Source organism: Saccopteryx leptura, chromosome 3 (genome assembly GCF_036850995.1).
Source record: "Saccopteryx leptura isolate mSacLep1 chromosome 3, mSacLep1_pri_phased_curated, whole genome shotgun sequence".
Classification (NCBI taxonomy): domain Eukaryota; kingdom Metazoa; phylum Chordata; class Mammalia; order Chiroptera; family Emballonuridae; genus Saccopteryx; species Saccopteryx leptura.
This window is the reverse complement of record NC_089505.1, coordinates 117,773,518-117,789,209: the sequence shown is the minus strand read 5'-3', so window position 1 is coordinate 117,789,209 and position 15,692 is coordinate 117,773,518. Positions and strand designations below refer to the sequence as shown.

The 15,692-nt window shown below is 55.6% G+C and overlaps 1 protein-coding gene across 2 annotated transcripts in view; it reads right to left on the bottom strand.

The window, feature by feature from the left end:
- Window positions 1–15,692, bottom strand: part of PTPRF (protein tyrosine phosphatase receptor type F) — an 88,322-nt gene that overhangs the window by 22,702 nt on the left and 49,928 nt on the right. For both annotated transcript variants that reach the window (XM_066376071.1, XM_066376072.1), the window contains exons 8-13: window positions 10,158–10,427; window positions 7,723–8,304; window positions 7,334–7,470; window positions 6,759–6,903; window positions 2,021–2,326; window positions 1,194–1,387 (exon numbers count right to left, since the gene is read on the bottom strand). In XM_066376071.1, the coding sequence (XP_066232168.1) occupies window positions 1,194–1,387; window positions 2,021–2,326; window positions 6,759–6,903; window positions 7,334–7,470; window positions 7,723–8,304; window positions 10,158–10,427 (1,634 nt within the window). The remainder of the gene's footprint in view (window positions 1–1,193; window positions 1,388–2,020; window positions 2,327–6,758; window positions 6,904–7,333; window positions 7,471–7,722; window positions 8,305–10,157; window positions 10,428–15,692) is intronic.

The window sequence follows — 15,692 nt, the reverse complement described above, 5'->3', positions numbered from 1 at the left end:
AAAAAGGAATTTTGTTCAGAGGGATGAGCCCAGCAGGAGGCATGAAATCCCCTCTCCCCGTGTGGGTGAGACCCCCCCCTTCCCCACAAGCACAGCACAGGGCAAGTGCTTACATTTCCAGTCCCAGCCCAGGTAGGGGCGAAAGGCTGGATGGGGCGGGTGTGTGGTTCTGCAAGGGATCTGGGCTCCTTTCCTCAGGACTGGCTCAGCGCTGTCCCTTGTGGATCTCCCAAGCCCTGATTCTAGATGGGAGACCCTGAGAGCACACCACACCAGGTATTAGGACACTTCAGCAGAATATTTCGGGAGGGAATTTGCAAAAGCAATTATGGCTCTGATCCCGGAAATCCAGAGACCCTGACTTCCTATCCAAGCTCAGCCGCCCACTTACTGGAAACTTCTGGACCGCTCACACCACCTCCCAGGACCCCTGGCTCTTCATCTGAATAGCAATTTAGTGCTGAGGATATCCCAGGGACTTCACCCCACATTCACAGGCAGAATCATCATCATTCCCCCCAGACAGAAGGGCGGAGGGAGCTGTGAGACTACGCTGGCAGCCCCAGCTTTTGAGGGTAAACATCAGGGACTGAGCCACCCTCCTGGGGGCCAGGCACAGAGCACACCCGAGCTTGACCATTCACAGAACTCAGCAATGGCCAAGGGCCAGACTGGGGGAGAAGACTGTCCAGAAGAGCTCTCCAGGCCCTCGGCTGTGGGAGGAGTGGCTGGCCAGCTCAGCACTGTCTAGGAGGAGAGCACATCCCCAAAGCCCAGCCAAATGCGACAGGGAAGGTGCTTCCTGCCAACCACAAAGGAGGGCTTAGGAGCGCTGAAGCCTGTGTAGGGATGACAATAGAGGCCCGGGTCTGGGGAAACAGAGCTCCTCAGTGCCAGTGCTGGTGGCTAAGCCAGAGAGGTGACTGCCAGGCTGGGCCTGTCACCAGGACAGATGGGGTTGGCAGGGTATGGGTTGGCATAGTTTGGGCAGCACCAAGACAGAGGAGGGAATGCTCCTGGAACCTAGCCCTCACCCCCTGGGCTCAGTGCCTCCCATGCCCAATACAACAGGACATGTTGGTGTCACAGTCTCTGAGAGCAGGCGGGAGAAGGGAGTAAACCTGGGCTCCAAAGAGGAAGTGACCACGTTGGTCTCGCCCACCCTCCCACTCCACCACCTCCTCGAGGTGTACCTGGGCCTCAGCCAGCATGACATCCTGGATGATGGGTTGGCCTCGGGGCTGACCATTCTCTAGCCGCACGTAGGTGACCTGGTAGCCGCGGATCTGGCCATGCTGCTTGCTGGGGACGGGCAGCTTCCAGGAGACGTGCACGGCAGTGGAGTTCACCGGTTCCACCTCAACCTTCCGCGGTGGCCCACTGGGCACTGGGGACCAGGGAGACAAGGAAGTCAGACCTGGTGGTATGGGTTCTGGCTCGGGTGGGCACAGCACACTACAGGGCCTTGCCTGCCACCCCACTGCCCCTGGAGAGGCCCTGATATAGCTTCCTTAGCCTGCCTGTCTCTGGAGAGGAACATGGAGGGCTCCCTCTGCCTTGCAGCAGGGAGAGCCCAGGACCCTGTGACCCTCTCTGGCTCAGAGCTACCTTACTTGGTGGGGAGGGGAGAGGCCTTTGATGACCCAGAAGTCAGCACAACCTGTCCTATCTCCTCCTGGGGCCCCATATCATGCCCATGTCCAGCCCACGCAGCGTCTCGCTGATTCTGTTTTGAGTCTCTTGTATCAATCTTCTCAGTCCTGATCTTTCAAATCTTAGGAGGGTTACTTGTTCTATCTTAGCCTCTTAAGGCTCTGGCTGCCTTGGGAATAGTCCCAGAGGCTGGGATTTAGGCACAGGTTATCCCATAAGCTACATTCCCCCAGTCTGGGCCATTCAGCCTGTACCAGGAAGAGGAGTCCTGTGGGCTGTGGGAGACACAGGCTCTGGGTTACGAGGTGGGTAGTGTCCGGGCAGAAGTCCTCCCCTCCCCGCCCTGCCCCTTGGTGCCGCTGCCTACCGTCCTCGTTGGTGCGCACCAGCACCGGGCTGCTCTCGGGGCCGGGGCCCACGTCCGTGTGCGCCCGCACCCACACCCGGTACTCCGTCCACTTCTCCAGGCCCACCAGGTCCCAGCTGGAGTGCTCGCGGCTGATGCCGTTCACCACCTGCCGCCGGCGGTCCTCGCCGTCCACCGCCTCGTAGGCCACCGAGTACTGGGTGATAACGCCGTTGCGGCTGTCAGCCGGCGGTGGGACCCAACTTACCCGGACTGTGGTGGAGCCCGTGCTCACACAGGTCACCTTCTGGGGAGGGGCGGAGGGGGCTGGGGAAGACAAATGAGGGGAAGCAGGCAGATGGAGGCAGGGATTACAGGCACGGTAACAAGTCACAGAGGAGGGGAACTCACCCAAGCAGGTCATTCCCCGAGTGTGCAATGCCTATCCCAGGGCCCCCCATGCAGGCTACAGCCACTGCTGCCAGACAGCCTGGCTACCTCTAACCACAGGCACGCGCGTGCCCATTCTCTCTCTCTCACTCATATACACACACACACTCACACACACAGTGTCTCCCACATATACATATGGTGTCTCTCACACATATGGGGCTCTAACACAGTGTCTTACACACATATGCTATCTCGCCCAAAACACATATGGATTCAGACACACAAACACCCGGCCACGTCACCCCCACCTGCACCCCCCCCACACAACCACATACAGAAAAGCTCTTCAGATGCTATTCCCTTCTGAGGACAGTGGCCCCAATGGCTCCTCTGGTGCAAGGAGGCCCTGGCCTGTGCCTGCCCGGACAGGGTGTCTGTGCCAGAGCCACAGGTGAGCAGAGGCCAGGCATGAAGGAGGCCAATGGCCCCTAGCGTAGCCTGGAGAAAAAGCACCTGACAGAGGTACTCTCTGGGTTCCTTGGGAGTTAGAAGGCAGCTCTGTACCTTCCCAGTTCCCTGTGACATTTCCAGACCCTATTCTCACAGGGTCTGAGGCTTCCTCACCATTTCAAGTGCTGCCACCACCTGCTGCCCAGGTGACTTCAGCAGCCCCTTCACCACACTGGCACCAGAGCCCTACCTCTCCAAGGCTTTCTTCTTGCCAACACTGAGGTGCTTGTGCCCTGTATATTGTACTGACTCTACCAGGAAGAGCCCTACCCCCCCCCCCAAACCGTGGCCTCCAACATCTCCTTGCAGACCTCGCCTCTTATCCCAGTCCAGTTGCTCAAGGCCCCCAGCAAGGTATGTGCGCTTTACCCTGGGGACCTCCGTCCTTACTGCCCTCAGTACTCAGTCTAGACCAGGCACAGCCAACATACGGCCTGCGGGCCAGATGAGTTTGTGTGGCCCGCGATTAAATTTTTTTTTTTTAATTTTTTTTAACTTTTATTAATTTTTAGAGAGGAGAGAGAATGAGAGAGAGAGAGAGAAGGGGGAGGGAGGAGCAGGAAGCATCAACTCCTATATGTGCCTTGACCAGGCAAGCCCAGGGTTTTGAACCGGCAACCTCAGCACTCCAGGTCGACGCTTTATCCACTGCGCCACCACAGGTCAGGCCCGCGATTAAATTTTTAATATTCTCTGCACTACGCACTGTGGAAATGAAATAAGTAGTACTTTCAAATTGTTATACATAAACTACAATATCTAACCATTGTACAACAATGAAAGTTAAAATCTCAGCTACTCAGAAGCGGAAGCATCTATGATTATTGGTAATCGAGATATTTAAGAAGACAGTGATACGCGGAAAAGAATTCCACGTGTGACTAATCTAGGGTTAACTTCCAATAACTGGTCGAATGGATTTGCGATACTTCTCTATTTTTAAAAAAAATTCCATTATAAAGATTTTTTTTTGTTAATTTGTTGTACTAAATTACTTACATTTATTCATAAACAAATTACATAATAAAATTTTGTTTACTTAAATGAATCGTTTTTGTATTTAACATTTTTTAATTTTAATATTTCATCTGGCCCGTGAAAAAAGTTTTCTTTCTAATCTGGCCCAGGGGCAAAAACTGTTGGCCATGCCTGGCCTAGACACTGAAGTCCTGTATCGGACCAATATCCTGAACTCCCTCACCTCCCTCTTCGTCACACGCTGCTGCCCGGGCCACGCTGAGCTCTGAATGAATCCAACTCTCCACCTTCTCTAAGGCGGCACCGGAGTGGTAGAAAACACCGCCTGCCCAGTCAGGGTGGCATCCTCTGAACACATGCCCACGGCCTCACCTGGGCCCTCCACACTGCCTGCCAGTCTGTTCTCTGCCTATTTCACTCTGCCACGTGACACAGAACACTTTCAACTTTCTCTGTCCTCCTCAAACCTCTGGCTCCCATCACCACCCTGTCTACTACTTTGCAGAGAAAGTCAAAGCTTCCCCAAAGCAGCTCTCTCCATCTCTTGCTACCAAACCCACCGATGGACTTGCATTTGCACTGACTCTCTCCTTTCTTCCCCCAGAATGGAGACCTATACTCTTCTGTCCACGGCCAATCATCCCATCCATCACTCATGCTCTGCCCCCTTCCCTTCTTCCTTGCCTCCCAGTATCTTTCTTTTCCATATTTCCTACTTCTCTTTATCCATTCCTTCCCAGTAACAGTTAGATATGCTCATGATTTTCCCATCTGAAAAGACAAACCCCATCCTCAGCCCTGTTCCCTCAGCTACAGTGACCCCCTCCCTCCGAACTAAACATCCGACATCTGAGCTTTCCATCTCTGCTTCCTTGCCTCCCATCACGCCTCATGAAATCCAAGCAGCTTCAGTCCTTCACGACACCAAGACTCTTGTCCAGACCCATTCCTCCTTGTCTGGACTCTAGCAGACCCTCTGCGTTCCTCTGGCCCTGACCTCTCAGCAGCAACACCTGCTCTGCTTCTTGAAACGTTTCTTCCAAACTCCAACATCCCTTTCCGGGACCTCCTCCCGTCTCCAGCCCAGGCTCTGGGTTCCGGCAGCCTGCCAAGCATCACCATGTGGACGGAGAACAGCATCTTGAGCTTGGGTGCCGGCTTCTGTCCTATTTCCTACCCTCAGGAGAGCTGCCACCCACCTCCCAGGCCTATGCATCAGAAACACCGGATTCGCCTGACGTGTCCTTTTCCCTCAGCCCCCACACATCATCCATCACCATGTCCCAGCCAGTCAGCATCCCAGACAGCTCTCCATTCACCACCACCGCCTTAGCTGAGCTGCTGTCTTTTGCCCAGACTGCCGCACAGCCTCCTCACTGGTCTCCGGCATCCTGTCGGGCAGCCTCACACATTCGCATACAGCGGCCAGTCAGTCCTCCCACCTGTCCTGTGTCCCTGTTCCAGACACACTGGCCTGCTGCTCGCCCCTGACCACCACAAAGCACCTTCCTCCTTCAGGGCCTTGGCACCTGCTGATGCCCTGGCTGAGGCCTCTGTTTCCCCAGGAAGCCCTCCGAGATTCCTCAGACCAGAAGAGGTTCCAATCCCATCATCTCTCCTCTGTTTGTCTCCTCCACAGCACTTTAGACAAATGTAATTAAAAGCTCATTTGGATAATTGCAGGTTTAACGGCTGTCTGCCCCACTAGACTAGGATTCCCACAGGCAGAGGCTATGCCAGGGTCGTGCTGCCAGCCCTCCACTGTTCATGGGGCCTGGCACCCAGCAGGAGTGCAAGAGGTGCTTGTGGAATGAACTCACGAACATCAGGTCGCACGTGGCTCCCTGACGTCCCTGGCACACTCACACAGTCGCTGGGACACGGACAGCCTCATAGATGCTGCTGTTCTTTAAGGTCATCACACGTGCTTCCTGTTTCAATGCCACGATCCCATCCAGCCACATTCCCATAGCACTGTTATCACAAAGAGCCTCAAGGACAGTGGCCTGCTGTGGCCACGTGACCAGACAGCCAGGGTCTCATGGTCTGTCATCGGGAGAGCGTCAAGAGACCCACAGACAGGGTCATGGGTCAGGTACCCAGAGATAACACACACTGGGTCCCAACTCTAAGAAGAGCTTTATAGACCCAATCATAGGGGCACAGAGACTGACGCGCACCCACAGGAGCCGCTCGGTCAGGTGGTCGGACATGGTGACAGAGCTCACAGCACCACTCTTGTACATGCAGAACAGTAATTCACAACACCACAAAGTTACCACACAAATGGCCCCGCATATGGTCCCACACACAGATGGCCACATGGTCCCGGAGTGGGCACACAGACATGCTCAGTCACATGGTCTCGTTCTCACAGGTATGCCCTGTGTGCAAACGGCTTAATGTGATTGAATGGCTCATACACACTCATGGTGGGGGGCATGAGGGAGGGAGCACAGGTGATGGGGAGATGAGATGTGGGCACATGGGCAGGGAGATGGCTGCCAGAGCAGGTCTGGGGATAGCGAATGTGGTGGTCCCACCACTGAGGACGGCTTAGTCAGCTAGTGCGACCAGCGCAGAGGAGGGTGGAGGAAGGAGATGAGTCAGACACAGAACTTACCTGGGTGGGTTGAGGGGGTGTGGTGGGGACAGAAGCCAGGCAGGGAGCAGTGAGTGCAGGAGCCGCCTGGCGCAGACTAGAGGGCACTTACCTGTCCCTCTCTACGGGTCCAGACCTGGAGCCCAGATCAGAGTCTAGTCCAGGACCCAGCAGACCTGACCACCTGCCTGGTCGAGGGGTCGGGGTGTGTGTGTGTGTGTGTGTGTCCGTGTCGCAGCCCAGCTATAGCACGCAGTAGTCTCAGAAGACACTTACTGGACTGTGCTGTGCGGGCCTCAATGGTGGGGGTGAAGACGCCCACCCCCAGCTCAGAGCGGGCGGCCAGCTGGAAGTGGTACAGCGTGTCGGGCTTCAAGTCCTCTAGGGTGTAGGAGGAGGTAGGATCGAAGGTCACCTTGTGCTGGAAGAGCAGGGAGCACTCACTGACTGCTCCGACCTCCAAGGTCGCTCAGAGGCTGTTCCCTGACACAGGGAACAGCTGACCGCCCTGGAGCCACTGTGGCTTCAGGGCTGGCTCCATGCCACATGGCCACACAGGGGACACGTGGGCACAGGAACTCCCGGGACACATAACCCCAGGAGAACTTGAGAGTTCTGCCAGTGTCACATGAACCACAACCACAGAGCCTGGGAGACTCAATGACAGACCTAGTGACTTTGCCCCCAGCACACGGTGACAAAGAGAATCATAAAGGCTGCACGAGCAACAGAGCCCCAAGGAGAGCCCCAGGGGCCACAGAAATCCAGAAAGGCTGACCTGGGTAAGCCCACCACAGACCCCTAGGAACTAGCAGCCCTCCTCCCTCCTTCTGTCCTTGCTGGGCACTCACCTGCTGGCCTTCCTCCTCTGCTGCCCAGTATACCAGCTCATACTTGACGATCCGCTCCTGTGGGGGCAGCAGCCACGAGAGCTGAATCCTGGTGTCGGACTCCGCCTCGGCCTGGAAGTCCGCGGGCTGGGCAGGCACTGCAACACCCCATGCCAGGTGCCGTCAGCCCCACCGAGCCCCTCCAGGGCAGGTGCACCCAGGGGAAGGGGGCAGCGGAAGGCAGATCTTTATTCCCACCCCCTTAGTCTGCAAGTGACCGCCCATGTGTGAAACACAGGCCCGCCTCCTCCCCAAACCTCCGAGTGGACAGCCTGAGGAAGGAGGCACGCCCCAGCCTCGCCCACCCCAGCTCTGCTTGGGCTGTCCAGTCAGACGCTGCCCGCACCTACCTCCTTGTTGTGTCTTGACCTGGATGGTGGGGCTGGGGGGGCCGTCGCCCACCGCAGTGAAGGCCAGCACGCGCAGGCTGTAGGTGATGCCGGGCAGCAGGCTGCCCACGGTGGTGAGGAGTCCCGCGTCCGTGTTGTGCTTATGCCAGGCACTCAGGGGGCGGCGGGAGTCGGGAGTGTAGTAGACCCGGTAGCCCCGTACTAAGCCATTGGGCTCCTCGGGTGGCTCCCACTGCACCAGCATGGTGCTGGCGCTCAGCATGCGGGCCTGTACGCGGCGTGGTGGGCTGGAAGGCGCCTGCTCCCCCGTGCGTGCCTGCACCACCTCACTGGGTGGCCCTCGCCCGATGCTGTTCACCGCCAGCACACGGAAGGCATACTCTGAAAAAGGGCTGAGGCCGCCAATGCTGTAGCGAGTGGTGGCCACACCATCCACTTCCTGGAAGGGGCCCTCCGTGCCCGATGCACGGTACTGAATGCCATAGTAGGACACAGGCTCTGAGTTCCCAGAGTCCCAGGTCAGGGTGACACTGGTAGCAGTCGTCTCTGTCACCACCAGGTCAATCGGAGGCTTCGGCAAAGCTGGGGACAAAATGGGAGGCTAAGGGGTGCCTGAGGTCATGAGCCCAGGAGGCAACCCTGCCCTTGGGGTCATTTAATCAGAGAATGGTTGATCCCCACAGCCCACCTTGAAGAATGGCCCAAAAAGTCTGTGGTGATGCCTGTCTGAGGGGACCTAGTGGGGGATGGAGTTTTTCAGTGTCCCCAGGGGCCTTGGGTCATCTAGTGTTGATCCACATGTCACTTCTGGGATTCCCTGAATCCTCGTATCAGCCCCTGTGACTCATCTAACAATCAGACCCAGACATGACGCTGCCTGCCCAGGTTCCATGCAGATGGGAGACACTCAGGCTGGGGGTAGAGACCTGCTTCTGCAGCTTGTCTTGGTTCACTTGTTGGCACATATGTGTAATAGGGGCTCGGTAAGGGGAAGATATTTCTCCAGGAAACGGTTCTGGATATTAGAAAAAGTGATGAAACCACTGGCCCCACAGACCCAGACAGTAGTGTGGCTGAAATTAAAGGTTGAGAAGTCCCAGGTCCACAGTCAAGATTCAACAAATAATTATTGAGTATCAGGCACTGCACTAGGCCAAGGACACATGTCACACAAACAGGTTCCTGTTCTCATGGAGTTTAAATTCCAGGGTGAGGCCCTGGATGATTTGCTCAGCAGACAGAGCATCAGTGTGGCATATGGACATCCTGGGTACACATGAGAGGCAAAGGCGACTATCTGCTTCTCTCCCCCTTCTCCTCTTCCTTCTCTTCCTCTTCCCTTCCTGCAGCCAGTGGCTCTATTGGTTGGAGCATTGGCCCCAGGCACTGAGAATAGCTCATTTGGTCTGAGTATCATCCCCAGGTGCTAAAAATAGCACTGTTGATTCAAGCACTGGCCCCAGACAGGGGTTGCCAGGTGTATCCTGTTAAAGGTGCATGTGAGCGTCTGTCTTCCTAGCTCCTCTCCTCTCACTTGAAAAAAATTTCCAGTGTAAGAGAGAAGTAATCAATACATCGGTATTGATTCTGGTATGGGCAAGGACAGCAGAAAGCAGGGTACCAAATGGGCAAAAATTCAGAGAATCTCTTTAGATGGGGTGATCAGGGAAGGTGTCACAGAGCTAAGATCCAGAGAGTGAGATGAAGCCAGCAATGGCCAGAGCTAGGTGAGGAGCCTGGAGCATCAGCATGGGATGCATAGCAGTCAGGATCCTATCCCAAAAGCCACTGGCAGACACTGGAAGGCTTTCTCCCTTTCTTTAAATGAAGTGACACAATCCTGCTTTACATGTTAAAAAAAGACCACTCAAGTTGCAGAATGGAGAAGGATGGAGATCAGAGCGGGCAGCGTGGAAGCAGGGACCCCAGTCTGCTATATATATGTGTGCCTGTCCCAGGGCTCTAGGGAGCCCACATTCCCCTGGCTCCTATTTATCCTATTTCACATCCTCCTTGGCGGGAGGCTGGGAAACCCCAGGGCCTGGTGATATGTAGTAGTTAGAGGGGCGTGCTGTGGAATCAGACCCCCCAGGGTTCAAGGCCCTGCTCCATTATTACTTCTGTGTGACCCTGTGTCTCAGTTCCTTCACTTGTAAAAGGGGGATGATGAGAGTACCTACTTCCCAGGGTGAAACTGAGAATGAATAATGTAATCTGTGCTTCCCAGCAGGGCGTCTTCCCCCAGGACTCAGTACCTGTCGGCTATTATTATTAAGACTATTAATGACAGAAATCCCTGCCTCCACCACAGAGGGCCAGGAGGACCCCAGAGCTGATGTACCCAAGAGAGAACAATGACCCAGCCCAGCCCAAAGCAGCCATACGTGCTGGGACTCCTGCTGCATTCCACGACAAGGCATGCCCACGGCACTCACCTTTCACTGTGACCTGGGCTGTGGCCTCAATCATGCCCAGCGAGGAGATGGCCACACAGGTGTAGTTGGCGGAACGCATGACGTTGCTGAGCTCCAGCACGTTGCGGCCAACCGGCATCTCGTCCTCCTTGGTGAGTTCTTCAGCCCCCATCATCCACTTCACGTAGGGCATGGGTGCGCCCACCGCGACACATGTCAGGTTCACGCTGCCACCCGGCATCACCTCCTGGCTAGTGGGAGGGATGGAGAAACGCGGAGCCACGCGGCGCACTGCAGGAGGAGGGAGAGAGGCACTCACAGGCTGGGCCACAGACACCGGAGGACGGAAGGGCAGGGGCCCCTCATCCAGGAAGCCCCTCTTGTCAGAGCCAAAGCCACCTCAGAGACAGGAGGGGCAGAGTCCCTGGGCCCTGGCTCACCATCTCCCACCCCACGTTCAGGCTAGAAAGAGCCTCTATACTCAGGGACTGGAACACGAGAGATTCTATCACAAAGCTCCCACTTTAGAGCCTAGGAAACCGAGGCCCAGAAAAGTCCCATCTGTCCAGGGTCGCCCAGGGGCTCAGTACAAAGGCCAGGCCTACTCAGGGCAACAATCCAGGTCACCCTCCAGTGCCCACCTCTATCTCCTCCTGTCCCCTCCCCACAAGGGTATCCAGAAGGGCTGGTTGGGCACTAGTGAGAGAAGTCCAGGCGCCCTGGGTGGAGGGCCCTTGGAGATGGCTGAAGCAGAGCCGAGTGTCCATCTGGAAGTGACAGCCACCTCCTCTGGAGTCACTTCCTCCGCCTCCAGGCCCAAGGGGAAGAGATGAGAGCGGTAGCATGCCCACCTGCTGGGACTCAGCCATGCTCAAGGCACAGCCTCGGACCCCCAGAGAAGGGGCTGCCCTCAGAGGGACTGGGCGGGGGCAAGAGGTCGGGGTGAGCCAGGGACGTGGTCCACGGGCAGGATGGGCATGACGATGGCAGTAACATGATGAGGGCGCCGAGCACACGGCTTTCCACGCCAATGAACAAGGATCTCAAGGGGGAGGGTGGCTGTGTCTGGCCACAACCTCCAGCCTTGGGTTCCCCAGATCAGAAGCTGTTCTGAGCTTCTCAGTCCAAGGTGCAGCCCAGTGACACCCCCCAAAAGATGCAAGCTTGGCAGAGACATTCGAAACATGCAGAGAGAGGGAAAGCAGGCAAGACCTAGCCATGGGCAGGCATGCTTGGCATGCAGACGGGTCATGCAGCTGGTAGGCAGAGGCTGGGGTGAGTCTCTCATGGGCACCCCTGCAGACAGGGCCGGAGCAGGCAGCAAGGCTAAGTGACCAGAGGGCATCACTGAGAGTATGGGTCTCAGGGGACCCTTGCGAGGAACCCAGGCATGCAAAAGACCATGGTGCCCCACAAGAAGCACCTCTCCTATGGGTTGCAGGCTCTGCTGCTTGCACAACCTAAAACCACTGAGTCAGAGCTGCAAGCCAATGCAGAGACTACCTGGTCCAACCTCTAACCTCTGCACAGGGGTCAAGCTACAGCCCAGAGACCAGGCATCCAGCAAATCACCAGGTCCTGGTAATGCACTGTCTTAAAATATCTTTCAAACCCACAGGCAACTGGCATCACCAAAGTCTAAGCCACCATCATCTTTCTCTGGATGGCCGCATCAGGTTCCTCACTGTTCCTCCCGTCTTGTCCACCAGACCTGCTCCCATAACTGGACCTCCACAAACAGCTGGCACAAATCTGCTCACAACACTTTCCAGTTAAAAAACTCCTGCATGGTCCCCCAATCACTCCTCGGCCTAGACTATAGGAACCTACCTTCTCCAGGCCCTGCTTCAATTCCATCTACACCACCTCACTCTGAGGTCTCCAGGTAGAACCGAACATGGCCAGTCCTGAGTGGGCCAGGCATGGCCAGTGTCACGGGCCTGGCCATTTCCCTCTGTGTCCCCCAGGCTCACTGGGGTCTCAACATGTCTCGTACACATGTAGCATTCTACCTTCTAGAGCTGGCATTCTCATTTCCCTTAGGGGAGCCACCCCATTCCTGCTAAGTGGGGCATGTAACCCAGACCTGGCTAACAAGATACAGCCTTTAGACTTTGGCAACAATGATTACAACAGCGATCTCTCTACTATGGCGGCTATGTTTAGATGGACTGTGGACCACCCTTCACAACATGAGAGGACCTGCTTGTGGACAAAGCAGTCAACTAACTGAGAGGAGCAGAGCTAAGAGATAAAGACAAATGCCTCCTCAAACTGTTTAAATATCTGGATGCAGCCCTGCCTGGCACCAAATCTACTACATTTTTCAGTTCAGTAAGACAAGAGTTTCCTTGTTTTGATTAAACTGATATAAGTGGGTTTCTGTCATTTGTCCTAAAGCTGGGAGTCTACACTGGATGAAAATAGCATGTCACAGGTAGAGCAGTCTGTGTGGCAGAGAACAGGTGGACCCGTATCATGGCTGGCAAGAGAAAGCCACAACAAAGAGCCCCGTCTGAGCACGCCCTGCAACTGACACAAGGGTGAGGTCAGGAGGCAGAGAAAGAAGCATCGCCCAGTCTGGTGGTGTAGGCACCCCCTGGCCTCTGGAGCTAGGCCGGAGGGGTGGGCCAGCGGAGCAGAGACGCAGGCAGGTCTGTCTGCAGCCCAGGCCCTGGTCTGCTGAAGGTCCAGGGTCCAGCCCAGCCCAGGGTAAAGCGCAAAGGTACAGGGTAGCAGCCTTAACTGACCAAGTATTCCCTCTGCTCTCAGCCACCAGCTGCCCCATCTCCTGCTCCTTCATGGCATTTCAGGGAACGGAAACCACTCCTGAGCACTTACTAAGTGCTAAGGGTTTCCATGGCTATCGCCTAATCACAGACAAGTGAAGTACCTTAAGACTGATCCTTTAACTGAAATGCCCGAGTCTATCCATGTACTACAAGTAGGTCTGCCTGATGCAAATAGGGCAGAAAAAAAGAGACCCAGGAGACTCCAAAGAGAAGCTTCTTGGTTTCTGAGTTAGTCAAGGCTGGCAGGAGATCCTCTCCCAGTGGTGTATGGATGGGATGTGGAGAGCCTGTGTCAGGTGAGGGGTCTCAGCTGCAAGCCTGACCCCAGTCAGTGGTGGAGTCTTGGGGTCTAGTTGGGTCGCTGAACATAAGAACAAAGAGCCCAGGAAAAGGAAGTATGTCTTTGCTCAATAAACCCTGGGTTCCTACCTAAGCAGTGTAGAAAGTTGACTAGACTTTTCACCCCAAATACTCCCTGGAGGACAAGGTCTTCTGTTCCACTGTCAGCAATGGGAAGCACTATAGAAATTAACACTGAGAACAGTTTTTTTATTTTCCCCCTCCAACAGGCAGGTGCAAGGGAGGACTCCAGGGACCAAGGATAAGAGGTGACCCTCAGGGTCATCCCTAGTACCAGGCAAGGGCTTCTACCTGAGAGACTCCTGGGTGTGTGACCTGTGGCGCTTTCACAAGGACACTGGGCTCCAGCTGCATGGCAGGAGAGGCGAGAGACAGCCTCCTGGGACCACAGCACCTGGGGGCCCCGCGCCTCCTGGACCTGCCCGGACAGCCATCCCCATTCCAACAGCCACGAAGCTGGCGCCTCACCACAGTCACTGTCATTCCTCCTGCTGTCACAGATACAAGGTCTCTAAAAAGAACAAGACTCACCCTGGACTCAGCCTATTGACAGAAGCAACAGCAGGGAAGGAAAAACCAGAGCCGGGAAAAAATGCACTTAGGGTCTAATCTTGAGCTCCAATAATGCCAGTCTCTCACCGTTCCCTGTGCATCCCGAGTGCTGACATTTTACAGACAATTTCCAAAACAGGGCCCTGCCATTTCTGGATTATATTTCAGCTGTAAGTTTTAAGTCTAATTATTTGCGCTGACAACCCCTATAATAGGGCGGCGCGGCGCCTGCAGGCACCAGCGTTCGGTGAGTGACAGACTAATCGCAGGGGGAGGCAGCCCCGCAATCTGCATTTACTTGTGGAAATTTCTCTGATGAAAATAACACAACATTAAGGAGGGGATAAGGGGCAGGATCCACTGTATCAAGATAAAATAACTCTTTAATAAATAACCTTGTGGCTGCCGCAGAGCAGTAATTAAATGCCAGCGCACTCGGCACACAGTTTTAAGCAAAGCTAGAAAAATGTAAGATGTAATTATCAGCGCCAAACAAATTACCAGCCCAGCAAATCCCCCCGGAATATTTAGAAACTCATTTCTGCTTTCCCGTTAAATATTTGTGCGTGTGCTTATTTTTGGCGGGACCCCTGCGGGGGCAGGGCAGGGGCAAGGGACCAGGGGTGGCAGGTGTAGGGGGAGGCAGCCGCAAGCTGGGCTGTCTCTGCTGATGGCTGTGTTCTGACGGCCCAGGCAGATCCGCCCGGTCAGCGAAATGGTGTAACCGAAATGCCCCAGAGCTCGGGAGTGCATATGGCTGGATGCTCAGGGCTGATATCTGAGCTGAGGCCGCAGCCCTCCTCCCAACTGGCTCCCTCTCCCTCACGGAGGAAACTCAAGCCACAGAAACGATACAGAGGGGACCGAGTAGCCCAGCTCAGCTCCCTGGGGCTCAGCCCAAAGCCCTGTGGACACGTGAGCCTCCTCCTTGGACCACTCAGAACAGGGGGACACACAAAGAACTGCAAGCCCCCTGTGGGTGGGCTGAGAACAGAGCCCCATGTAAGCATGTTCTGGAATGGGCTGGAGTGGAGTCTCAGGGAAGCCCTTTCCAACCTGTGGCTGGGCCGGGGCCTCCTCAGAGCTCCCAAGTGGGCCTCACTAAGTTATAGTTGACTGTTCGAGGTGTGAGCTCCTTGGGTCTGAATGCCCAGCACCCAGCATGGGGTTCAGAAAATGGCAGAGTCAGGCAGAGGGGGGGGGGGGGAACTGGGGCAGGTGAGAAGCTTTTCATTTGGATCTGGCCCGGGAGGGAAAAGGTAAGTGTGTAGGAGAGACATCCTCAGTGAGCCATGATGATATCACCTACCCAGTACTGTGGACACTATGCTCAGTAGGCAGACCAGGGCAGACAATGTAGGACTTTTGTCCTATGCTGTAGGATCTTCAGGGGTAAGCTCATTCTAGATGAGCTTTTCCCCTTTGTCTTGTCAGTGGTTTCAGCTAAGCTCAGGCAAATGTGGCGTTTAAGTGACTGGGGGCTATGAAATGCCCCCCCCCAGGTATACATAAAGCACCCTGACTCTTATAGCTCCCAAAACCACACCCGAGTTCCACCTGGAACAGACAGCTGGCCTGACCTGGGCACAAAGGTGAAGTGTAGCTTCGTGCCATGCACCATGCCTGCCGGACCCTGCAGGGGAGCCCAGCTAAGGGGACATGCAGACATGAGGTGTGTAAGGGGCCCAAGCAGCAGAAACATGCGGGGCAGGGGGGCCTGCCCACCACCCACCCTGGTCCTGCCCGCCTGCCGGCCCAAAACAACAGACAGCAGAGCCCAACTGGCGGGCAGGCCTGGCTGGAGCGAGCCAAAGGAGCTGGCCGTGCCCGCTGGTCCCTACTGACGGGAGCA